Genomic DNA, 27272 nt, shown 5'->3' with positions numbered 1-27272 from the left:
ACACCTTAACTTTGAGTTCATCATCAAATGGCATCCTCTCCCTGCAATATCTTGTACCTATCCCTTCTGGATATTGCATTATTCATCCACGGAATAATTTTTCCATCTGGATTTGACTGGAAGACAAGAGCTATCTGCACACATGGGCAAGAAGTTGAAGTGGAGAACTTGTGTGAATGAAGGGAAACAGATACTAAGTCTGGCTTTGGGCATATTGGATCTGTGGTACAGTGGCTGAATATTCAAGTGCAAAAATAAAGTAGAACTGATCTTTTTCTACATGACTGGAAGAGACTTTTTTAAAACAAAAAAACAACGTGAAATTGGAGAGTCTAACCAAAATCAGATAAAGAGTTTAGGAAAGACAAAAAATTGAACACTCAGCCACTCTCTTCTTGTTTGTTGTCTAATTACTATGTGGGAACGGAGTTTATTTGCATCGTTTGTATTTTCTTCAGCTGGCATCGTGGGGAACAATAAATGGAATTGTGATGGAAATGTTATTTAAGTTTGCTAAATGAAAATAAAAATAAATGAGAAGGGAATAGAAAATGCTAGGAAATATGGGTAAATATTTTAGCTGTGGGGGGGGCATGATTTGCAAAACTCTTATCTATCATGTAATTGGATTCTGTAAAAGGATTTATGGCCAACGTGACTGATGTTGGGAGAATTCTAAGGCAGTATTTTAATTATTTGGAAGGGAAACAGGTCCTCAGAGAGAGAGACCACCTTCCTATCTATCCATAAAAGTTAAAGGAAAGCTTTGCCAGACCACCAAGATTGCAGTTCATAAGCTTAAGGACTAAGGTCGCCTGGATTCCTTCGAAGAGGAGTCCTGAAGATGCTGGCCCGGTTCCTCAATGACTGGAATAACGCTCATCCCTTCACCTTTTATTTATTTTCTCTCCCTTTGCTTCTTTTATCCCCTCTTCCTGTGCCTTTTTGATAGCAACTATAAAGCCATGGTTATGAAATGGCTATAAAACTTTATTTGAAGCAGAGATGATTATGTGGTTTGGAGAGGGGAGAGGACTAAATATAAAGAAACGACTCTAAGCTGTTAAGAGAGAGAAGATCGTTAATAGCAACATCTTGATTCTGTTAAGAGATGAGCTGAAGCCATCCGAAGCATGCAGGGAACAAGGTGATAATAAGAGAAAATGTGTTTCACAGACAAAGCAGCAGACAGCGGGAGAGAATTGCTCAGGGAAAAAGGCGAGCTCTTGGAAAAGGGTGGAGAAAGGATGGTTAATCCCCCTGAATCGTACTGGTGGGAGCACGGGGGCTATTTGAACTCCTTGGCAACTTCAGCTGGGCCTCAAAAAATGGATCTTGAGGAAGGAGAACAAAAGAAAGTTCACTGTGAGTCCCTCTCCCCAGAGCAGGGGGAAATGCTTTGAGGTCAGGTCTAAAAGGTGGTAGTGATAGGAAGTGGAACCGAGTAACAGAAAAACAGTAACAATGACGACATGTCGGTCACTGGAAGCTCACCTAGCATAACGTGAGATGGAACTACCATTGACCAGATGACACTGTGCATAGGTCCTAGTGTGCACGGTTCTCCCCGTCACCCCTAAACAGCATGGTAAGCTAAACTCTCAAGATAAGAGTGTTTCTGAGGAGGTTTGCTCACTTGATGAACAATAATTGGGTTGTCAGTGTGCCTGCCAGGGCTGACGCTGGGAGGTGTAGCTGGATGCTTAATGTGATTGGACCAGCTGGTTTTGAAAAGCCAGAAAGTAAATCCTAGAAAATGGATGCTGACCCCGGAAGGGCACAGGCTTAACCAAAACAGGAGTTCTGATGCAAAGAGAGCCAACATGGTAACCAGAAAGAATGTGTGCATGTGTAAGTCCTCTTGAGCAGGATGCTTGCATCACCTCTGATGCCATATGAGGTGGGAGTATTGGAAGGTAATTTAGGTTACTAGGGCATGATGGTACAGTCCCCATGAATGGGATTAGTGTCCTTATAAAAGAGACCCCAGAGAGGTCTATTATATGACCACATAAGACAATCCCTTGGGAATCCAGAAGAGAATCCCATACGTGACAGCCCATATTCCAGGAAGATTAACATAAAACATGGTTTTTATTTATGTCTTTTGTGTGGAGATTCTGGCCAAGGACTGTTCCTTTGAGCACCTAGCTTAACAGCAACAGAACCCAACTATGCTGCCACACTAATCTCAAGACTTCTGGTCTCCAGACAATGAGGAAGATATTTGTTTATAAACCATCCAATCTCTGGTTCTTTGTTATAGCTACCTAAGTAGACTAAGATGACTGTAAGAGGAAAGGACACCAGCTGCTGGCCTTTCACTGTTAAAACATAAAGCCATCTACAAAAATAGGTTGAGCAAAGGTGATTTGTTCCTATCTGGGGACAGGGCAATGGAGAACAAGGCCTGAGGACTTTAATGAGTGACCTTCTGCACTCTGAGAAGACAGGGTTTCATGTACTCCAGACTGGCCTAGAGTTCATTATGTAGCTGAAGGTGACCTTGAACTTGTGATATGCCTTTCAAGTGCTGGAATTACTGATGGGAGCCACCATGTTCCATTCTATTAGGTGATGGGATGGAGGCCCATGCAAGTCAGGTAAGTACTATCAAGTGAGCTACATCTCCAGCCCCCCCTCACACAAGGGTTTATCTCTTCTCAAAAAAAAAAAAAATGTCTGTCTGCATATATACATTGTTGGGTAGAAGACTGGTTACGTGAGTGCGGAGGCCGGAGGGCAACTTTGTAGAGCCAGCTCTCCCTTCCATCTTCATGTGAGTCCTGGTGATTGAATTCAGATCGCCAAGCTTTGTGCAGCAAGTGCAACCACTAAGCCATCTTGCCTCTTCATCATGCATATATACACACATTGGGGGTAGGGAGGTGGAGGGAGGGAGGGAGTGGGAGAGAGAGAGAAAGAGAGATGCTAAAGCCACCTTTGTAGATGTTAAGCCACAGCTTGCAAATTAGGCACCTCTAAATTAAGTTCAGAGAGCAAAGTCCTTTTTTAATTGCTGCAACATTTAAAAAGTGTGAGGACCCAGATTTTTGGCTTCTCTTGAAAGACTGGGATATGTGGTGGCAGTGGACTCGGCAGCAATTAGCAAGATGTGCGGAGCAGCTGCGCTGCCTAGACGGCCACCTGCTCTCCAGCTTGGTCACCTCTGTCACTTCTATTTGTGTGCGCATTTAACTTGTCCAAATTAGGGCACTTCTGAGGGTGAAGGGGGTGCCACTAATAATTACCTGGACCACAGGCACAAACCATGGCTGTTACAGCCAATAAGGACACATGACTTCCCTGTTACATTGCTTGTATTAAACTCGCTTCAGTTTTCTTTGCACCCTGTTATGTGGGATTTGTCTTCCCAATTGTAACCTGATGGAGAAGAGAGAGATGAAGTATAAAATGGACATGTGACGTCCAAGCTATTCAAATGTTCAAATTCAAATATTGCAAATAAGTGGCAGGGCTGGTGAGGTGGCTCAGGGGCTACCAAGCCTGATGACCTGGGTTTGAGCCCTGGAACCCATGTGGGGGAAGGAGAGCCAACCCCCCCCTCCAAATTGTCCTCTAACCTGCACATTTGTTCTGTGTGTGTGTCGTGTGTGTGTGTGTGTGTGTGTGTGTGTGTACACAAATACAAATAACTAAATCAAATGAACACCAATTCTACCAAATATATCAAGCATAACCTTCCTTGCTCAGGGCTGCTCTGTGTGTTAAGTGTGACCTTCTAGGCTCCCTGACCTACACACACAGCAGTGCCAGTTTTAATAAGCTGAAAGTCCATAGTGACAAGCAGGACTAATCAAACCAAGGAGAGCCTAATCAGGGAGGCACAGGATAATGATTTAACTCCATTTCTCAGTTAGCCTCACGCTGCCTACAAAGGAAAATAATTTCCGATAAGACAGTCTTGTCCCATTCTAGTCTAGACCCTTTGATGATCTTGGTTTGAACTTTTTATTAAATGGCTTTAATTATATATATATTTAATTATAGTAATGGCTTTTTTAAAAAATGTTTTCTCTTTGCTCCAGAGAAAAATAAAGTATCTCTATCTCCAAAATATATAAGAACCTCAGTCTCCTTTGACATTCATTTGAGATAATCAGAAACTCAAACTTTTCATCTTCAGGGTATAGCTAGCTGGGGGATACTGACAGTTCATTTTGAACATGTATAGGTACTAGCATGGTACTCTGGGTACGTCTGTCAGGCCAACTCTGCCCACTGGGATAGTCCAATCAATTCAGTCCTGACTCTCTCAGTATCTTCAACTCAGAAGCAACTCAAAGCAACATGGAAGGAGGATGAGGAGGGAGTTTTGAGTCAGGGTGGTCCTGAACTCATAATCTTTCCATTCCCATCTCGAGTGCTGGAATTACAGGCAGGCGCCACGACACCTGCCTACTCGTAAGAATTTGGTGCAGTGGAACAGTTGTGCTTTACCTATGGGGAGCTAGAATTTAACCTGGAAGCTGAGAAGTGCAGTCATTTTTGGTAGACCTTCAGTCAGGCTGAAGTGATTTTTTTCCTAAGCCTCAGTTCACTGGGATAATGGGTCCTCAAAGATCAATGAGCTATGGAAGCATGGGCTAAGTTGTCTGGCACAATGCTCCAAAGGGGGGCACTGCAGTGACTCAGCAAGTAAAGGCACTTGCCAAACCTGACAACCTGAGCTTGATCCCTAGAACCTACCCCGTGGAAGGAGAGAACTCCGTGCAGCAGGGCCCCATGCTTTTAGTCCCAGCTCTTGGGAGGCAGAGACAGGCAGAGTTTGAGAACAGCCTGCTCTACAGTGAGTTCTAGGGCAGCCAGGGCTACATAGAGAAACCCAGACTAAAGAAGAAAAGAACCCAAAAAGTACTCCAGAGAGTGTGAACTTGCCTTTTATGCACTAGCATAGCTTTTTATCCACTACCTATATAGAGAAGCAGGTAACGAATATTGGGTAACAACATTCCTTCAAATTCCTTAAAATTCTTTATTTAATAAACACAAATGATAAAAATCTGACACAAGTCTTTTCCCCCTGAGCAATCTTTAGGACAGTCCCTGTGTCATGGAAATTTAATACTTTAGTAGATATACTACCATTTACAAAAAAACAGTATACAGTGGTTTTTTTTTTAATTAAAAATGTTTATTGGCTGTTGCCCTTCATACATTTACAACATAAAAGGAAAGAATTTTTTCAAATGTACTAATAAGAAAAAGACCCAGGGAACTGAACAATGTTTAATAGAATTTTCAGTGTTTTGGACATAAATAAAACTCATAAATTTACATGGATTCTTAGATATTTACTAATAATCCTTCAATAATGGGTTTGGTCTTGACCAAGAATAAAACATATAAACAAGTACAAAATACATTCAATGTAGATTATTGAGAACAGAAACCCTGTCTCTGTGTCTGCATTCTATGAATCCCTTGCATTCGTCAAGAAGTGATACCACAAAAAGGAAAAACAACATTGGATTTCCAACACATAAAAATAAAGTAACTACATAATTACTACATACAATGTTCAGTAATGTCCACTATAAATTGAAAACCAATAAAATGTAAGAAATGCATTTCTTATATATACAAAGATGAATCTTTTAAATTGTATTATTTTTATAAAAACTACATATATATATATGTTTTGTATAATCCTTAGAAAAATTGATAAATATAGAAAAGATACATACAACAAAAAGCCCTGTCATGCCATCAACAAAAATACAGAATTACAGAGAACCAAGGAGGGACAGCCAGCCTTAGGGTCTGCAGAATGCCAAATCACCAACCACTTCAAAATCCACAGGACACACTTATAGCTGCATAAAAAAAAAAAAAAAAAAAAAAAAAAAAAAAACAGAAAGAGGGGGGGAGAGAGAGAGAGAGAGAGAGAGAGAGAGAGAGAGAGAGAGAGAGAGAGAGAGAGAGAGTGTTAGTTAGTTTTGAGAAAGGGTCGGGCCAACAGTGATTAGTAAGTGAGGACGGAGACTCTGAACATTTTGCTTCTACCTGCTATGCCTTCCCCGTTTACTCAGAAAGTCAGGATTTGCCTAAGCTTACAGCAGAGTGGAACAGAAACTGATCTGCTGTGCTTTCAGGCCAGGATTCTGGCCACATAAACACATAGCAAAGGAATCTCCCCAAATGACAGAGCTGGTCACTACACAGACAGTTTATGAGCCTGGAGCATGTCATGCTGGATCTGCACAACCAGACAAAGCAGCCAGGCAATATTTGGTTCCTAACAGGCAAGTATGGTGGCTTCAGAAGACAAGTCACAAAGAGACTTGTAGCCAAATGAAGTCAACAGATCACAAAAGCATGATTGGCACCCCATAGTCCTCGGAGAGATGAACATGGTTAAGGCAGGAGAAACCTTCTGAGTGACTGTCCTGCTGTGGTAGCCCCGAGGACAAAAGTGTGCCCCAAAGCCCCTGAGAGCATGAGGAGAAACAAACAACCCCCTGTGGAACTGGCTAGATTTGTTTTCCAGGGAACAGCTGTGCCTCCAGCTATGACAGTCATCTCTACTCAGGCTTCAACATCTCACGGGTTTCTAGAACCTCAAAGCCTTTCAAGGAGACTTCTTTCAAGAGACTTCTTTCAGAACTAGTACTTTTGTCTTCAACTCAAGGAATCTAGCCACTAGTAGGATAAACCTAGATTTTTAACCTAAAAATTTAAAGTCACAGTTCTGATCAATCTGGTCCATGACATCTGCAGAAGGCCTTCTTCCATACCCCTGTGGGCAGTGTGTGCCATTGGTCCCACCATAACTGCCGAAAGCTCAGATCTCTGCCACTTCACTGTTTCTGGAGATGAGACAGGCTTATACTTTCCAGTTCTCAAGACATTTGTCTGCAGATGAGTTCTTTCAGCTGTGCTAGTGTGTCATTCTTTAGTGCTTCTCGGATGGAGCAGAAAAATCTGAAGTAGTGCTCAAAGTTGTGCATCATAAGGAGGACACCAGCCAGCAGCTCATTGGTCACCAGCAGATGGTGGATGTATGCACGAGTGTGGTTCTTACAGCAGTAACAGGAGCACCCTCTTACAAGCGGGTGAAAGTCTTCCTGGTACCTGAGAGAAGTCAGAGAGAATCAGGAAGTGAAGACTATACGAAATCTAGAACCCAGGCTACCTATTCTACTGGAGAGGTTACTAACGGTAATAACAGTCTTGCTGGGCAAGGCTCAAGGGGTGCTGTAACAGACACAACCTCACAAGTCTGGAGGCTAAGAAATTCACAGTGGTCACTCATCCACCCTCAGCATTACCAGAGCCAGTGCAAAAGCACATGATACTAGGAAATGCTCTTCTGGCAAACGATGTTTCTCTCCCACTCATGAGTACTAGCCTTAGCAGCCATGGCACAACCTCCATGATGTAGAGAGCGTTACAAAGCTCTCACACACGCAAGGTCCTAGCCAATCTCTACATGTTCTCTGGATGTAGACTACTACTATATACTCAGAGGGAAGGCTCTTGTGGGAAGCGTTGCCTGGGGTATGGAGTCTGGGCTCTATAACACAACTGGGCATGCCTGTAAACAACCACCTGTGCTTGTTTCTCATTTCTTACTAGAAGATATTAAAAGCCTACCTAACTTTATTGTAAGGTTATTAAATGAGCTACAAGGATTAACCCTGATGGCTATTAATCTAACACTAATCTTATTTTTGTGTTACTTTTAATCACCTACTAAGGTATGTGTGACTTTTTTGAGGTCACAGAGTCAAATACAGTACAAGGATTTGTCCCCAAAGTTCAATCTAGCAATAAGAATAAGCATACTATAATTTCCAATTAGAGCTACAATTCAAAAGCTAGCTTAGTAGTAAACATTTATATTACCCTAATATTTGCTTGAAAGAGTAGTCTTGTCAACTTTCAAAAAAAATATTAAATGATGTAGATATTACCACTTCAGAGGCACAATCAAGGAATAATAGGCTGTAAACAGTAAGTATGAGTTTTACATTCTTTCATAAGTTCTCAGGTCTATACTATTATCAGACGGCCGTGAATAAGTCAGAAGCCCTCAAATATCTCCTTGTATAAACCAAACATACCAGTGAGTATTGTACACACAGAGAAACCATGCTCTGAGGCCGATGGCTACCACTTTTGGTCAAATGCAAAGTTACAAGGCAACTCACGTCATCCTTCTTAGCGTTTCGTTTTTGAGACAAGATTTCCTATATAGCTCCAGCTGTATAGGAACTTGCTCTATAGATCAGGCTGATCTCAGTCTCACAGATCTCCCTGCCTCTGCCTAAGTGCTGGGGACTGAAGGTGGACTGGCCCGGGCCCCTCAGTTCATCCTTCATTGATAACTGATTTATAACTTGTATATAGTCAAGGGGACTTAAGCTCTTCATACACGCTCCACCATCTTTGACTTTGCAATCCTTATTTTGTTCTGTCCCTATTAAAAGTAATAAGAATAAAAATGTCCAGCAACAGAGTGGCCGCTTTCTGACAGCTTTCCTAAAGCAATAGTTATCTAATCTAGCTTAGTGTTCTGACAAGACCAAGTACCCAAAGGCATCTGCAGAGGAAGAAAAGGTTTTCTGGAACCATATTTGAGAAGGCCTAAGTAATGTCCAACTATAAATATTTTACGAAGTCATAAACTGAAAAGGGAACAGTTACATAAACTTAAGACAGACTGAAATTAAAAAGTCAGAAACCAAATCTAAACTTCAAAAAAAAGTCTTACTTTTTCTCCTTCAGATTAATTTCAAATGACATCATCTCTTGGTTGCACCCAGTTGCTTTAATTTTCTTTATTTGATCCAAGCATTTTATTTCTTCTTGGATTCCATTTTGTTGCAATACTGAAGAAAAACCAATAAAAAGTCTTGAATTAAAATCAGATAAGGAGGAACACTAGAAAAATTTTATTCTAGTTATAATTTCACAACCTTTTAACCCCCTAAGTCCACTCTTAGAATTATCCTAAAGAAATCACCTAAGAGAAATAGCAGTGCATTCCTGGATGGCCAAGACTATTATGTACACCACCAAGACAACTGATGAAATCTAGCCAAGTCCAAGCTAATCACAGATCCAAGCACATGACGTATAATCTTGCCATAAAAGAACGATTAAAAAAAAAAAAAACCCAAGGGAATTATCCCTATGACTTATCACAATGGACACGTATATAAACTGGGCTTCATGACAGCCCATATTCCAAGTAGATTAATGCAGAACACTAATTTATGTCTTCTGTGGAGACTCTGTCCAAGGAACCCACACTTTGTCCTTAAGCTCCTAGCTTAATGGAGGAATATTCCCTTAACTGCATGAGGAAGACCAGCAAAATAGAGGTCTTCAAAAAAGAAATGATAGCAATCAGTGTAGACTTCAGATAGGCAGATGGTTCTGGAAGGGTAACTTTAGTAAGTGACACAGCGCTGAGTACAGAGTACACGAACTGTATGCTGAGATGAAACATAATCAAGTCTGGCATTTTGGAAAATCCTTGTCACTTAGGGGAAGAGCTGACAATTTCCCCTGAAATCTTCACTAGGTAACATTCCACAGATTTCATAGTACACACAGACACAGGCATGATTAAAGAGTTGTGAAGAAAGTGAGAGAAGAAAACGGAAGAGTGGCCGGGCAGTGGTGGCGCACGCCTTTAATCCCAAAACTTGGGAGGCAGAGGCAGGCGGATTTCTGAGTTCAAGGCCAACCTGGTCTACAGAGTGAGTTCCAGGACAGCCAGGGCTACACAGAGAAACCCTGTACACATCCCTGAGCCATGCTTCAAGGGAACTGGCCCGTGGTCTGTGTCCTGGGTCCCTTTCCTCTACCATTTGTGTGTCAGAATCTGACACTGCTTGTCCCGACTTTGAAACAACTAAACATTAGAAGAAAATGGCAGTGCTTCAAAGCAATATTAGCAGAAGAAAGTAGCTTTTATATCTCAGTATGAAAAAAACAACCCAAGAAAGTAGAAGGCAACACAAGGCCCGATGGTGAGTCTCCCTGTGAGTTAATTGCATGGGGCTTGCAGAAGGGAGACAAGAACTCTTTTGTGAATAAAAACAAACTGACTTTACTAAAATGTTCAAAGATTTCCTTTCCTTAGATTTTCATCACAATTCACTCTGAATTTTCTTTTTGTCAGGCTGTGAATAGAGGAGGTCTTGCTTTTGTTCACCATAAAAATCACATCCTAATATTGATGACCCACACATACAGTCTTGCTCTAGTGCCAAGATCCAAGGGGTCACAAAGAACTCAACATTGACCTTCATGAAAGGCTGGTGCTGTGTGTTCACACTTCTGTCTTGTGACTTGGGAAAAAATTCATAGGAAATAGGAGAAACAAAAGGTAAACTTCAGAAGACCCACATGTCTCTTCAGGATTCAGCTGGCAATCAAAGGTAAAAGTCAGGGCGCAGCCCCGCTCAGTCACTTGATATGGGAAAAAACTCTCAAATAAGTCCACTCCTCTTTCAATACACTCGAGCACTTCGTCTGGCCGGCTGACACCGCAGATGAGCCTGTAAAGACAACAATGGGAACAGCGACATGAGGCAGTGGCCAGATGAAAGCAGAGGATGCTTCCAAGTCAACGGGACATTAAAAACAACCTCACAAAGAACAACAAGCAAGCTCAGGGGAGAGGCGTGAGCCTGGACGTGAGGCAGGGCTCAGGGCTGGAAAGAAAGGGACATAAGCTTGCCACCCAGGCTGGTTACTGAGCGGCTGTGTTGCTTTGGACAGTCCCTTTACATCCTGATTCTCACTGTCTCACTTCAAAACAGGAGCAATGATCAAGATCTCCACAAACTCGTCCTGAGGGGCAGGTAAAAAGCAAACGGTATCACTTCTAGTATGTTCCATCCCCACCTTTGATCCACCTCCATGGTCACAGACTCCACTTTCCAGCCATCTAAACGCTGCACAGACGGTTTTAGAAGAACACAATTGGCTCATTTCACCATCAGCTATGCCCCCTTTACTGTACTGTGCAGACTCATTTAATAGTTCATCTCGCTCTCAGAATTTCAGCACTGACTCCAGGATCCAAGACTCTAGCTGGCTTTCTTCATGTTTTCTTTGTTAATGAGAAGTCTGCACTAGGAAATGAAATGGTGTCCGCCAAGGCAAGGGCTAAGGCATCTGGGAGCATTAATAACTTTCCAGAAGGTTTTGCCATGAAAACAAGACATGGAGAGGGACATCATCAGGACTGCCTGGCAGCAACTATTTATTTCAATGTTTGCTTTTCTACCCATAGACCTTTTCATGAATTAGAGAAGAAAAGCTTTCATACTTTTTTATTCTTTAAAGGAATTTTTTTAAAAGAGGACTTATGTAATATTAAACAAGCAGAACCCTTAAGTGTATGCCAGCTTTCCTGACTACAGCCTCCTTCAATTCCTGTGAGGTTTTAGAACTCCACTCCAACTGAAGCTGGCATCTCTACACACTTAGAGAAAAACAATCCCGGCTTTCAAATTCAGAAAGAGACATCTGTGAACACTTAGCACAAGAAAGTCCAGAAAATGACAGAAAAGCTCATGCTGAGTCGTTCATCTGTAGCACAGTGAGTGGGCACAGCAAAGGGTTACACACACACACACACACACACACACACACACACGTACACACAGGGGTGCGTGTGTGCGTGTGTGTGTGTGTGTGTGTGTGTGTGTGTGTGTGCATGTAAGGCTGATAGGATGGCTGCAAGACCCTGTTTCTAGGGGATCTTCACACCCAGTGTGCACAAGGGTGATTCTCTAAGCTATCACTAAGACACCTGTACTTCACTGCATGTAATTATATCTGACTTTCAAAAAGTAGTAAGATTTCACGTCTGTCCTGTCTAATAGCCCTTGAGAACAAAGTAGCATCTCAGAGCCAAGTTTCTCATATCACAGGTAAAAAGGCAAGAATATTCATATTAAGGATAAAAGACTGAAAATCTTTTTTTTTGACATATACAATTATATTTATTTTTCATAAACAATGTCTTTTGGAGTTTGTGTACACTATGAAGGGGTAAATGTAACCAAATAACAAATGGGCTATCTCACACAATCACCATTTTTCTGGTGGCAACACTTAATTCCCATTCTGTTCAGTTTTCAATACAACATCATCCTCACAAGCCTGTCATTAGACTGCACAAGAAGCCCACTGAGCATACCCTTCCTTCTGACTACAATTATCATTCTTTGACCAACATCTGGCCCACCCCCTTGCTCCCACTCTTCCCAGCCTTCAAGGAGATGGATTTCAGGTTCCACAAGGGTGAGATCACACAGTAGCTCTTTCTGTGCCTGGCTGGCCTAGGACGCACAGAGCTGTGGGCTCCATTCCCAGCACTGCACAGACCAGGAGCAATGGCACACACCTGTAATCTCAGCTCTCAAGAGGCAGAGGCTGGAGGATCCATAGCAACTTGGAGGCCAGCTTGAAATATACAAGACTCCACTGAAGCAGAAATACATTTAGGTACTAGTGTTGAAGGGGTCATCTCTTGTTACCGTTGCAGTACTCTTAAGATATATGTACACAAAAGAACCAACCCCACTAGTCACACCAATTAAATGAACAAACAAAACAAAGCAACACCACTCATTGTCACAAAAGCGGACTTGTTGAAGGTTCTTATTGACAGAGCATATCATCATCCCACTAGGCACCTCAGACACCTACATGCCTTGATTTACACTAGAATGCAACATGACTTTACTTTTGTCTCCAGGCACCATGTTACCATGAGTAAAAAGCAGTATTTGGCTCAAGGATGAGAGAACAGAGGGTAACATTTGCCCTAGTGATGAGGATCAAATAAACTAATCTGTGCCAGTTATCCCCCTCTACATTCTGAAATCAGGGTAGCAGCCTCGATGGAAATTTCCGAGCTGGCCAAGAATTAAGACAGGAGGACATAATCAAGTCACAAAAAGGACACCCTGAGGAGACCCTGCATCACACTGTCACCAGCACCTCTGTCCACCTCCCACAAGCCTGGCTGCATCCCAACTCAGCACTGGCCTTGGTTTGTCCTCTGGCAGCTCTGCAGTGACTGATGACAGCAAGTGCAGTCTGGTTTCTGTGACTGCTGGATTCCCTTGAAAGCCATCCAGCAGGAAGCCCCCGACGGGTCGTTTGGCTGTCTCTCGTGCCGACCTCAACCTCTCTTCCATCACATCTCCACCTTCAATCACTCCAATGATCATACTTTTCTGAAGGACCTGAGAGAAGAAAGAATTGAATGTTTTTAACCATTGCAAGAACCTGAGACTTTCTGTTTGCATGAGCTTTACATGGAAGTCCAACGGACAGAAAGAGCTCACTGAAGGTGCTACAGAAAAAATGTCTATGGGGAATGGTACACCCAAAGAACTGTTAAAGTTCCAAAGAACACATTGTAAAAATGTGAGAATCTTCTCTCTGAGAAGATACAAAAGAAGAGCTTTAGTTTAGAGGACTCATTAGGCCTCCACATCTCTCCACCACAGGCAACGTTAGGAACTTAAGAGGTAGTTGAACTATGACAACTGGACTATACATTTTGAAAAGCAATAAAGATTCCTGCTCCCATCTTCAAAGAACCAAAGTATCTAAACATAAAAATTAGTCATACAAACATTAGAGACAACTGTATTTTTAACTTTTTATTGTGTGTATATAAGGAGGGCCTTCCTAGGCAAGGCAAAGGCTCATGGGAAATGGCTGGCCTGCATCAACAGAAGACTTCAGACCTTCTCAAGGTTATGGCATGCAACATACCATAACATAGGCAAAGAACTTACTCTTTGGAGGAACAGCTAATACAATAGAAAAAGCTCCAGAAACTTCTTGAAAAACAAAAAGTTTCCTCCCCCACCAAGAAATATATAGAACCTAAAAAAATGAAACTCAGAAAAATAAATGTGGGTGCTCTGAATGCACAGAGCCACTGCATCACTAGGTATGAAGTACAGGCAGGGAGCAATGAGAGCCTCACCTCAGTAGCAAACCACTTAACAGAGACGACAGTGAGTCAGAAGTGTGGGGAAATAGCATTACTATACCCAGACAACCAGAGCAAACATTACTTCAGCTTTTAGCAGGCGGTGGTCATTTGAATGAGCTGTCCCCCATAACTCTCAGGCATTTGAATACTTGGTTCACACTTAGTGGCTGTTTGGGAAGGCCTGGGAAGTGTAGCCTTGTTGGAGGAAGTGTTGTCACTGAGAGTGGGTTTAAAGTTTCGAAAGCCCATGCCATCCCCAGTGTGTTCTTACTGCCTCCTGTTTGCAATCAAGATATGCATTCTTAGCTGTTCCTACCACCACGAACTCTGAAACAGTAAGGCCAATTAGAGACTTTCTTTTGTAAGATGTTTTCTTTTGTGCCTTAGTGATGTTTTGTCACAGCAACAGAGAAACTACAATGGGGGCAAGTAGGCAGTGTTTATCAAAATGCCAACACTTTATCTTTGAGTCATAAAATTTAACTAACAAGCTCTCTTATAAATATACTGATTCATATGTATCAAGGTACGTTTACAAAGATATATAGAATAATGAAAAACCTAATTGAGAGACTGAAGTAAGAACAGTACAACTTCCTAAGCAGCTGTTTTAAAAAGACCAAAGGAGAACTACTAATACAAGCAATGATGCTGAACACATGATGATTACACTACTGTACTGCAGATACGCCTGCCTATGAACTAAACATACATAGGCGACTGTAAAGATGAGCCCTGCAGGAGACACACAAATCACACATGGCTCTATGGGGAAGGAATCTGGGGTACTGTAAGGGGGCTCCTTAAGGTAAGCACAAGGACAAGCAGATTATTTGTCTTGTTTAGTGTAGAGTAATTTAGGGATGATTACGGTTCAGGAGAGGGTACAGACAGCTTTCCTAATCTTGGTAAGGATGGCAGGACCTGGACTAAGGCAATCCTAGTGTGATGAAGAGGAAAGGCAACATTTGACAACAGGACAGGAGTGGGATCAACACTACTGTTGGTGCCAAAAGCAAAGACAGGAAGTAACTCTACAACAGTGAGGATGTGATGATTATTCTGTTTGGAGTACTCATCACTGGGATGTACAAATGGCGACTTTTAGCCACTACACAAACAGCAAGTTATAGGTATGTGTGATACAAGTCAGAGTGCCCACACTACTTCAGTAGATGCTGAGCAGGATGCCATCACTCCCCCTCTCTCGAGTCCACAGCATACATGGCCAATACACCACTCTCTTCCTGTAGCACTGGCATGGTTCCAACACCCCGGAAGACACCACTTACTATCCTCAACCTAGGGATTATCTGTGGGGAAAAAAGTGCCCAGAATGTTGGAGAGCTTTAGTACTGAACAGTATTAAAAACAAGATCTACAGCTGAGCAGTGGTGATCAAGCCTTTAATCCCAGCAGTCAGGACGCAGGCAGATCTCTTAAGTTTGAGACCAGCCTAGTATTCAGAGCAAGTTCAAGGACAGCCAAGGCTACAGAGAAACCTTGTGCCCCGCCCCCCCCCAAAAAAAAAACCAAAGAAAAACAAAACAAAGAAGAACACAAAAGATGAAGATTCAGTAACTAAAGAGGAAGAAGTATCCCAGAAGCACAAAGCAGACAACTGCATAGGCCTGCCCCTCCCAGGACTATCAATCACAGCCTGAAGTAGGTCCGCCCCTCCCAGGACTATCCTTAAGAAAGGAGGCACTACTGGTAATATCAAGGCAGTAGAGATACAGAAAGGGCCCAACATTTGACTAACACACACAGTAACAAATGAAGAGGCCGACTGCTAGAACGTAGATGAGGACTATTGAGCCTGTAGTCAAGACTCACCTCACTTGGACTTTCTAATCATCTTTGTCACATCCCTTTCTCCGGTTTTCCTTAACAAATATGACAAAACCTGGTTAATAACCCAATACCTACCACCTAGATCCATAGCAAAATCATCATGCTGGACTCCTCTGCAAAAAGAGTTCTGTTCAGAAGAGTAGTGAAGTTTCCCCTAATTGAGCTTACTAGCCAAATTATATTTTATTGCTAATGTTCATATTTTGTCCCACTGATCACCATTAGTCTTTTTCCAGACAAGGTGTCTCTAGATAGCCTAGCTGGCCTCGAATTCATGATCCTTCTGCCTCAGTATCCCATGTGCCTGAGTGCTAGCACTACAGGAATGAGCCACCAAGTCTGACTGATCACTACCTTAGCTTCCTTGCCTCCTCTGCTCTCTACTAAGGAACGCATCCTTCACCAGGGCCTTACCTAACAACTCCCTCCTCATCACTTCATAACCCTCCACTCCTGGCTTGCTATGTTGGACACTCGGCTATTTAATAAAGATACAAAACAGCACCAAAAACCGGAGCTTATGGACACCACAGCTTAAAAGCAAATGCATAAGGAGTCAGCGCACAGCGTATGGCCAGGGCCATAGGATAGCACATATAAATTAAAAGAGTAGCCCAGGATGACTGGGACTTCCCGGAACTATCAGGGACAGTTTCACAAACTGATAGTAAGTAAAAGGATACTAACAGAAGCAAGAGAGAAAATATGCCTGGAAATTTAAAAACAAAAACGAACAAACAAACAAAAATCCAGGAAAAAGTACTTGGCTTTAGGTGGCCCAAAGTGAAACAAATAAATGCTTTAGAGAGCTGCAAAATCATTCAGAAAGGCCCGACTGCCCATCATGGCAAAAGGCAGTCCATGATGAGCATGCCAGGTATAGTAGACTGTGAAAGCTGAAGTGAACAATCACTGAATTCTCCAGGAAGGCACGCAGTGGGCTCACATCCATGCTTTACAGTGATCTCTTGGAAAGCAGAGCTGAGAACGGGGGAAGCTAAAACAGCTTGAAGGCAACCACCGACACGAGAGACTGGGTACAAGAGGAAGCGGGAAGAGGCAAACTCAAGGTATATTTAAAGGGATGGAGTCAGGGAGGAATATACAGTTGGATAGAAAGGCGCATGGTCAGCAAGTCTTAAAATGCTTATGTTCCTGGGCTATGGGATCTGGTGAATGTTGTAAGCTGAGGTAAAGTACTGGGGAGGAGTAGACTTGAGGAGACATTCTACAGCCACAACTTAGCTTAGCTCAGTACGTAGGCAGTTCTAACTCTCAAGGTAAGAAAAGGAAGTTGACACTACATACATTTCTAAAATTATTCACCAAATAATTAAAACTAAGGGAAGGCGGTGCTGGAGAGATGGCTCAGCAGTTAAGAGCACCGACTGCTCTTCCAGAGGTCCTATGTTCAATTCCCAGCACCCACATAGTGGCTTACAACCATTAGTAATAGGATCTGATGCCCTCTTCTAGTGGGTCTGGGGACAATGATGGTGTACTCTCATACATAAAATAAAAGGACAAATCTTAAAATAAAAGTAAAGATAACTAAGGGAAGGTAGCTTGGGGATGAAAGAGCCTAAGATGGAATCCCAGAGAAGCCAACTTCCTGGGGTTCAGCAAAGGAAACAGGATCATGTAAAGCAGAGGCGCAAGGACTAGAGAAGTAGGTGGGGAACAGCCACGGTGCATCCATCCTGCTGCAGACGGGAGGTGAGCATTCCACAGCAATCCGGCAGCCTCACCTCAGACTCTTCCTGTAGTCGCAAACAGCTGTCCAAGAACAGAAGTGACCGGTCCACAGACTTCCTGGCCCTTTTTATGGAAGTTGCTTCTGCACAAGATGCCCCTCCATCCGAGAGGCACTGGAACCAATCTGGCTGCAGGGCCTCCTGAATTGCCATGAACTTGGAAACAGTCATTTCCACTCGACCTCCAAAACCCCACACAGACACAGACTGCCGTAGAGCAAGAGATGAGGAGTTAACAAGAGTAACATGAAATAAAAAGTACATAACACAAGGGTGCACAGAAATTCCTAACAACTGGAGAGATGTGTCAATCCAAAACCCTATATGTGGTGTAGGATTCACTATAGTCCAAATGAACTGAAGGTCCTGAGGTTCAATGTTACCTGCTCTAATGTGTTCAACTCAGATTTCCTAGATAGAGTTCATTGTTCCCTCCGCTAACTTCTTACAGTGATTTGTATTTATACGAATAGTAAAACAATTTTTAAAAATTATAATTAAAAATAAAAATCCTAAGTGAGAAGCACAATTGAAAACAGTATTTATGCCAGGCGGTGGTGGCGCACGCCTTTAATCCCAGCACTTGGGAGGCGGAGGCAGAGGCAGGTGGATTTCTGAGTTTGAGAGTTCGAGGCTAGCCTGGTCTACAGAGTGAGTTCCAGGACAGCCAGGGCTACACAGAGAAACCCTGTCTCGAAAAACCAAAAAGAAAACAGTATTTATGCTGAGTGGTGGTGGCACTCACCTTTAATCCCAGCACTGAGGAGGAGGCAGAGGCAGGAGAATCTCTGTGAGTTTGTGGCCAGACTGCTCTACAGAGTGAGTTCCAGGACAGCCAGGGCAACAGAGAAAGCCTGTTTCAGAAACAAACAAACAATTTAAATTGTATTCTTAAGTAAAATTAATAGCCACTGTGTGCAGGGAGTGACTGTTCTTGTAAGGCAATGGTGTACACTGAACCCTGGCCTTGCCATGCTAAGGGGTAGTACCAACAGAGGTGCCACTCAGTGAAACTTACAAAGCTACTAATAGCACTCTTTACTCCCTACAACCTCTGGCTAGAGATCTAGCCTTTCTGAATTCTGATCTAGCAGCAGTAATACTGACTGAGCTTCCACTACATCTCGACACATCTATGGTAACTCCTGAGAAGCTCTCTTGCGTTTCCCAGAGTGTTAAGGCTGCATGCAAGCGCCTGTATCCAAAGGCTATGCGTACTCTCATCTCAGATGTTCCCATCTGACAGGTAGGTACTTGACCTTCCTCCACCGTCTACATTTTTCCAACAATATTAAAATGCTGAGGATCTGTTTCCGAACTTAACACATCTTCAAGCAGCCCTCCTAAATCTTATGAATCACCACATTCTGTCAAAATCATCAACATAAATAGAGGGCATCAAGGAATCAATCCAGTCTCGGGGATGCATTTGAGGGTCACCATAACTTGACTACCCAGGGCAAGACTGCAGTCTTGAGGGCTCTCCTGAGAACACACCTTATTTGTTACATAACCAGCTGGGCTGGGGCTGACAGGATCGTGCAGGGAACAATAGAAGAGCGATTCTGGCATGCCTGTATAGACACAGAAAGAACTGTTCAAAGTGCTATAGGGAAAAGCTTCCCAGCATGTGCTTGTAGATAAGCAACTCTGATCTCAGCTAACAGCTGGTTCCTGCTCTGGGATTTATAGAAGGCCTGTGAAAAGGAACAAAATGATTTGAGACCTTCCAACCTAAAAGAATTAAATGTAAAGATTCATCCTGTGTTGACATGACACAAACCTAGACATATCTGAGAAGAGGAAATTCAATTGAGAAATTGCTTCCATGAAACTTGCCTAAAGACTAGTCTGTGGAGCATTTTCTTGATTAATGCCTGATGTTGGAGGGCCCAGCTCACCGTGGCAGTGCCACTCCTGGGCAGATGTATGGTCCTGGGTTCTACACAAAAACAGGATGAGCAGGTCACAGGGAGAAACCCAATAAAGAGTGTTCCTGTGGGCCTCTGCTTCAGTTTTTGTCAGCATACATAATAAGCCTTTAAATAAACCCTTCCGCCCCAAGCTGCTTTGGTAACCATCTTTATTAAAGCAATAGAACCCGTAAGACAGAAACTGGTAACAGGTTCAGAGGATATTGCTATGACAGACCTGACCATGTTGCTTTGAGGAGCATTGTGGAAATTTTGGAACTCTGAGCTAGAAACTTTATTCAGCTGCTGTGAGACTGTAGAAGATAATGGTGTGACACAAGCAGACAGTGGAGTCCTGGTTTGTGACGTTTCAGAGTCCCCAGAAGACACTATCAGGGCCATTGTTATAATATTTTGAGTTGAGAATCTGTGGTTCTGGTCAGCTGGAGCTAAAGAGGAAGCTGTGATTAATAACACACCAGAAACATTAAAGCAGCGGTTCTCAAGCTGTGGGTGGTGACCCCTTTGAGGGTCAAATGACTCTTTCACATGGGTTACTTATTAGATATCCTGCATGTCAGATATTTACATTATGATTTGTAACAGTAACAAAATTACAGTTATAAAATAAAAACGAAGTAACTTCATGGGTAGTGGTCACTACAACATGAGGGACTAAAGGAGAAAGGATTGCAGCATTAGGACGGTTGGGAACCACTGCTCTACTGGGCCCACCTACGCTGGTTAGCAGGAACTGAAAACTTAGCAGCGATTAAGAAGCGGTATCATTTGGCCCTTTTCCTCAGGGTCAGCACACAGTAGCAGTAGCCACACACCCGCTTCTGACTTCTACGGGCACTGGGAATGCACATGGTACACACATACACATGCAGACAAAACATTCAGACACATAAGATAGATATTTAAAAACTGATCAGTAATTCATATATAAATTTCATATCATACCCTACATTTCCTATAGGATTCCACTTAAAAAACAAACAAACCACAAAACAAATTAAAACTGTTAAATGTTAAAAATGTTAAATCCTTTGCCATGTTCTTCTACCTTATTTGCTAAGTTTCAGTTGTTACAATTATTCTGGAAAGCACATGCTAGCCATGGGCACTTAATGAATAGCTTGTAGATTTTAAAGCTGGGGATTAGAACTGTTCTCAACTTAAGGTACTGAGATTCCATACTCTCCTCTTCTGAACCAGTAAGGCATCATGCAGGGATGACTGTGGATTCAGGAGTAATTGACTTAACGAGGCCCACGTGCTAGGGGTTGGGGAGGAAACTGAGAGAAAGTGGTCTATGGAAGACCTGGTTCTGTAGCTGCTACCACTGAGGTTTTCCTCTCACTAAATGGGCATGTAGCATCTGCACACGGAGTCCTCCTGCTGGAACACATATGAGCTCTTCATCCTCTTCTTTATGAATGAGGCTCCTGCATGAGGAGACAGCTGTGGAGTGTGTACAGCCTATGGCCTCTGCTCTGGTCTCTGGTCTTACTTAGTGTGCAGCGGTGGCCCCACACCTGTTTACCATAGTCACACGCATCCAGAGAAGGTTATAGACCCTGTGGTTTGTCATGATATATTATGTAACTTTGACGTGCAAAGCAGCCAGGATCATGTTTCCCAATAAACCTTCACTTCCCCAGTGCTTCTTTCTTAGATGTCCCAAAGAAAAGGAGGAAGAGAAATAAGAGGAGGAGGGAGAGGAGGAGAGGGAGGAGTGGTGGTGAAAGAGGAGAAATAAATATATGAGAGAATAACAATCCAGATTAACACATCACAAATCACACATGCATGTAATTTAAATAATCTTTACCTATAAAGCTTCCAACTCCTTTCTTATACTCTGCCAAGACTTCATGATGTTCTGCTCTGTAAGAAAAATAGGAAACTGCATGGCACAGCAAGGCATCGTTCTTTAGCGTCTCTGTACAGCATCTGAAGCCCTCTCCTCCTCACCTAAATAAGCCACATGACAGAAAATGCCATCTTCAACAGCAAAGCATGTCACTGAGATGTTCGACCGGCAGGTCTGGGTTCATTAGTGAAAATGAAGGTATATAATCTGCCAGTGGTGCATGAGAAGAAAACTGACAAAACTCACCTGCTCTGAACACTGGCTTCCTTCCCCTTTCTTGCCCCTTTAAAATCACTATCAACACAATATCTCAGTTACTTGGTCATACAGCAAAATCTTCAACTAAATATGTTAGTCTGTACTTGAAACACTTTGAGTCTATCTCATTTCATAAACTTGTACCAGTTCCTATGCGTACAGAGGGCTGAGGGACCTCTAAACTCCACATGTTCTTATGTGTGGGGAGTAACAGGAAGGGCCTAAAATTTGGAAGGAAACGCAAAGCACTGCTAACATACAAGTCTTGCCTTTGGTTCCAGGTTAGGACCAAAGGTTGTAGAATATTTAATACTTTTTTCTGATTTCATTTTTTAATCTACATATGCACATGAGAAAAAAGAAACCTCCCTGTGCGCTGCAGCTAAGGCTGGATATCTGAATGATTAGGTTCGGCACTCACAGGGATGACAGTGTGAGCTGGGCCATGGCTGGGACTCCATGGATATTCTGCAGTGTTTGATGTGTCAGGTGTGGGGCAGAGCCAGCCCTGGTGTACAGAAGACAGCCTGGAATGTCCACCGTGCAGTCGCCTGCTTTGCCCAGGTTTTGAATTGTTCCTAGACGACAGCCGTTAACGACTTTGATGAGATTCAGCTTCATCACTAGGGATTCTTCTGGGTTCTGAGAAGAAAGTAACATTAAATTTACAAGTTGACTCATGACATCTAAAGGCTAAGTACTTTGCAAAGAAAGCAATGTACGCAAAAGTGAACAGCTACATATCTATTACCTCTGGCTCACAGCTTTCTTGGGTATCAGGATGTGTGCACACACATGGAAGATGACGAAAACAAAGCAAATTCAAGGCCTGAAATAGAAGGTTAATTGTGAAAGATGGCATTCGAGGTTACTCAGCCCTGAAAACATGCACTGGGAAGGTCATACCACTTAGGGCACACATTATTAACATTTCTCCAACTTGAGAGACTATTAAGCAATAATTTCCCCTCCACATAAAAATTCAATAAAAGCGATTCCAAAACAGCATAAAGCATATACATCAAAGACTACACAGCATAGAATAATAGTTTACCTGCAATGTGGGATTATATATATCCTAGTTTACTCCCACACAGAAGAGAAACTGCAGGAGCAGATAAATGACCTAGGAGTGATTTCATAACGGGAAAGACAAAGTTTTAAAGGAAAAATATATTCTTTCTAACTTCTATAGATACGCCAAGAGGGCTAAGAAAAATCAAAACCAGAAAACATTAATTGTAGGATGTTATTAAATAATTAGTATTCAACATGAAAAATTATGAGCTTTTATAATACCCCACAGAGTCTGATAAACCAGCATGGCTGATCATTTATAAAATGTCATTGCCAGCACTTGGGAGGCAGAGGCAGGCAGATTTCTTGAGTTCGAGGCCAGCCTGGTCTACCGAGTGAGTTTCCAGGACAGCAAGGGCTACACAGAGAAACCCTGTCTCGAAAACAAAACAAAACAAAACAACAAAACAACAAAACAAAACAAAACAAAACAAAAAAAAATGTCATTGGAGGGTTAGTGACATGGCTCAGTTGGTAAAGGTGCTTGCTGCCAACTTTGTCAACCTGAGTTTGATCCCCCTCATAAAGGAGAAAAAGAACTGACTCTGCAAAGCTGTACTTTGACCTCCATACATATGTGGCACAGGACCTAGATACACAGACATCATACAAACATGCACTTTTTAAAATTCAAATGTCCATGGACATATCAACATCTTATAAATACTATATTACATCACTACATCAAGGATTCTTAGGAATTCTTGCCAACTGGACCAGGCCGAGGTTGTGTGCGCATATCAGTGCTCATGCAAGCCCCCTGGCTCCCTAGTCCCACCCATTTCAGCATCCTAGTGGTGAGTAACAGGTGCCTAACAGCCATGCCAGGCAATAAGTGAGTGCTGGGTATCCAAACTCACATGCACACTGAGTCATTCCCTCAGCCCCTCCCCTGAGTTTTAGTAGTAGATGATTTATTATAGTTAAGTGATAGACTGTAACTGTAGCACCCATATCCTAAAGCATTCCTTTCAAAGAAAGACAATTACTGTTTAAGACATAACCCAACATAGTAGGACAGATAGCTCAGTAGGTAAAAGGATTATCCTGCAAGTATAAAGACCTGAGCTGAATCACCATAATCCATATTTCTAAAAAAGCTAGGCTTGTAATTACATGCTTGTAATCCTAGGTCTGAGGAAGCAGACACAAAAGGATCTCTGAAGGCTAGAAAGCCAGCCACCCTAGTCTAATCTTGCTAGCTGCAGACCAATGACTTTTTAATACAAATTTTTATTATGAATTTGTGTATGCAATATAGACATGAATATAGACTCACATGAGTATTTAAAAAAAATAATAATAGTAATGTGCCAATGACCGGGCTATGGCAACTGCTGAGAAGGAACAGCTCCCATGCATAAATCAAAGAGTTTCTCTTGCCCATTGTATCCACTAGAAAGCTGTACCTACACAACAGCCTCCAGCAACCACAGGGCGTTTTAAAAGCAGAATTTGGAAGTGATGTAATCACCAACCCAAGCAAAGTTCAAAATGCAGACGGACGTCTCCACAGAATCAAATGGTTTCATCCGCCTCTATCACCATGCCCCACCCGCCACTTACTGCGGCGAGTCTCTTATACCGCTTGTCTTTCCTTTTCACTTCACCTCTACAGATTAAATATCTAGGGGTCCTAAGGGAGAGCCTTAGGATGCAGGGAAAACTCACAGGCAGTGAGCAAATCTGTGTTTCTGACAACTCCCTGCCCTAACATGCTAATGCCAATCTGCCCTCATCTGTCAGAAGAGAAAGAATTTTTAAATGTTGCTTGAATCAGATGTCCCAAGTTTGATAACCGAATGCAGCAAGCTTGAGATGATCACACTGGGGGAGGGGGGAGAAAACTATAGATATTTGTAAATATTAAACATCCATATTTTCCCCACCTTTCCCATACAGAGCTAACAATTATGTACATATAGAAACTATGAAGAACTTCCAAACAATACGATGCACCAAGCTGATTCAGAAATGACTGATGCCATATTATTTTAAATATTTTAAAATTCTTACCCTAATTGGTAAGAGAGAGAGAGATACACTAACAATACTAAGGCACAGGTGTTAAGAGTTTGGAAATAGCCGTTAAGGGAATGGGTGACAGAATATACACTATCCAAACCTGTTAGAAAGAAATACAGAAGAAATTTGAAGAAAATTCCAATTATCCAATGAAGGTTTAAAAAAAAATAAGTAAGAAGAAAGAAAAGAAACCAATGAAGCACATCAAAAATAAAAAATACAGGTCTGGGGAATTGGCTCGGTGGTTAAAATAACCTGCTGTTTGTGTGGAGGACCCAGGTCTGGCCCTAGTAACAACATGGCAGTCTACAATCATCTGTAACGTCAGTTCTAGAAGATCAGGTTTCCTATTCTCATTTGAGAGTGCCATGCACAATTGTAGTACACATATATACATGTAGGCAAAAATACTCATACACAGAAAAGCAAATCTTTAAGAAACAAAGAAAAGAAGGAAGGAAAGAAGGAAGGATCCAGAAGAAAAAAGAAAATGCTGGCACATAATCTAATCCCATCACCTGGGAGACAGAGACGCAGACAAATTTCTGTAAGTTTGAGGCCAGCCTGATTATAAAATGTGTTTCAAGACAGACAGGACTACAGACTAAGACACCACCCCAGACACACACACACACACACACACACACACACACACACACACAAATCAAATACTCATCTCATCCACTGAAAGGCCTGACTATCATAGTAGCTACATTTATTGGGTACTTACCATGCTTAATACATTAACTACATTAACCCTCATAACAAATACAACATAGACCCCTATTCACCTGTATTTAATAAATTAGGAAAGTAAAGCTAATAAAATCACTGGGGTGGTGTGAGTAAGAATGGTCCCCATAGGCTCATGTATTTGAATGCTTACTCACCAGGAGTAGTAGTACTATTTGAAAGGATTAGAAGGATAAGAGTTATGGACTTGTTGGAAGAAACGTGTCACTGGGAGTAGGCTTTTAGGTTTCAAAAGTATATGCCAAACCTCTTTGTGCCTAAGGATGAGGACGTAGTTCTCAGCTACCGATCCAGTGTCTGACTGTATGACAACATGCTTCCTGCTATGATGATAATGGACTAAACCTCTAAAACTGTATGCAAGCCCTCAATTAAATGTTTTGTAACAGTTGCTTTGGTCATGGTGTCTCTTCACAGCAACAGAACAGTGACTAAGACAGACAATAGTAGTAACTGGCAGAGCTGTTACTGAAATTATAGCAGTCTAGTTTTAGAGACTATAATATAGGCTAGTGGCTTAGAAAAAACTGAAATTTGTCAAATATTGGAATGTTTCCATATTAACTGCGATAGTTCCCATTTTGCTACAGTGTAATTCTTCTTTTTCCACCTTGCTCCTCTGCTTCTAATCCATCTTCTCCAAATGGATAGCTTTCCTCCATACTCATCCAAACATTTAAACACACTTGTTCTCCAAAAATGGACGCACAGTGTATTATGTGCACTTCTCTGAACTCTGCTTTTCATTCAGAAATAAATAGGCACTCCTTCCAAAGAATAGCCATAAAACTAACTCTTCCAAAAGAACTACCATTGAGACAGCGGAAGGTCTGAAATGTAACACAACCCGCTCAACTATGTTCTTACTGGTCCACACTCAAGTAGAGGCCAGGTCTATGGGGCACAGCTTTCCTTATATTTCCACAGGTTTAAAGTTTGGTTTAGATTGTCTGGCAGAAAGTCTTATACACATTGATTTTGAATCATTACAATATTCCCAGGGTTTAGGTATAACCCCACTTTGCCAGTAAGTAAGCTGAACTGCCACAAGTGGCCAGGTCCAGTTATGAATTCCTGCCCTGCCTTGAAAATAGATACACTTTCAGTGGACTGTTCTTGACAACACCCAGGCTTGGCTATTTAGGTTCAATTTTCTCTTAGTTCCATTAGCCATCCCAGGAGCTCTAGACTTTACTACTCTTATAGCTCCCCAAGTACTTGCTAAATTCAGAAAAACTTGCAGCTGAGATGCTCACCCTCCGGCAGAGGACAGGAGAAAAGAGGTCCTTTTCTTTCTGAGATGTGATCGGCAATCTCACTGGGAGACTGAGCTGGCAGAATCCTAGACCAACAAGAAACCAAGTAATGAAAAGGTGGGAACAGGTCTGCAACGCAATCAAAGAAGTGGGAGCTACTCAACCTCCCTCTGCATGGAAAAGGAACACTCACCGGTAGATTACAAAACTCCGCACCCTCAGGACCCTTAAACTCCTCGCAGGAGATAACACGTGTTCCGGCTTGCAGAACTCTTGGCCTACTAAACCACCTCCTCTGCCTCATAGCCAATCAGGAAGTTCTGCGTCATCACCAAGCGCCAGACATAGGCAAAGGCCCTGCTAAAGAAGTCCAGTGAGCCCCACCGATGCCATGGTAACAGCACGAACGCAAGCTGTACGCGCAACGCCTCCTGGGAGTAGTAGTTCCTGAATGTCAGACCCCTGTCTAGCTGGTAGGTGGCAGAACTACAACTCCCA

The 27272-nt window shown here is 42.4% G+C and overlaps 1 protein-coding gene and 1 non-coding gene across 2 annotated transcripts; both read right to left on the bottom strand.

The window, feature by feature from the left end:
- Positions 1–5144: 5144 nt before the first annotated feature.
- Positions 5145–27043, bottom strand: Qtrt2 (queuine tRNA-ribosyltransferase accessory subunit 2). The gene is made up of 11 exons (XM_028752439.1): positions 26968–27043; positions 26775–26860; positions 22415–22492; positions 22085–22305; positions 21364–21419; positions 19111–19187; positions 17608–17820; positions 13042–13241; positions 10384–10535; positions 8738–8855; positions 5145–7095 (listed from the first exon to the last, which is right to left on the bottom strand). Exons 4-11 carry the CDS (start codon positions 22282–22284, stop codon positions 6864–6866), a joined length of 1248 nt encoding a protein of 415 aa, XP_028608272.1. The 5' UTR covers positions 22285–22305; positions 22415–22492; positions 26775–26860; positions 26968–27043; the 3' UTR covers positions 5145–6863.
- LOC114608475 lies at positions 24047–24179 on the bottom strand. Its single transcript, XR_003709377.1, has one exon. It is a non-coding gene; the product is annotated as a small nucleolar RNA SNORA84 (small nucleolar RNA).
- Positions 27044–27272: the final 229 nt, after the last annotated feature.

Source organism: Grammomys surdaster, unplaced genomic scaffold (assembly GCF_004785775.1).
Source record: "Grammomys surdaster isolate TR1022 unplaced genomic scaffold, NIH_TR_1.0 125901, whole genome shotgun sequence".
Taxonomy (NCBI): Eukaryota; Metazoa; Chordata; class Mammalia; order Rodentia; family Muridae; genus Grammomys; species Grammomys surdaster.
The sequence above is the reverse complement of the archived record's forward strand: the minus strand, read 5'-3'. Positions and strand labels throughout refer to the sequence as shown.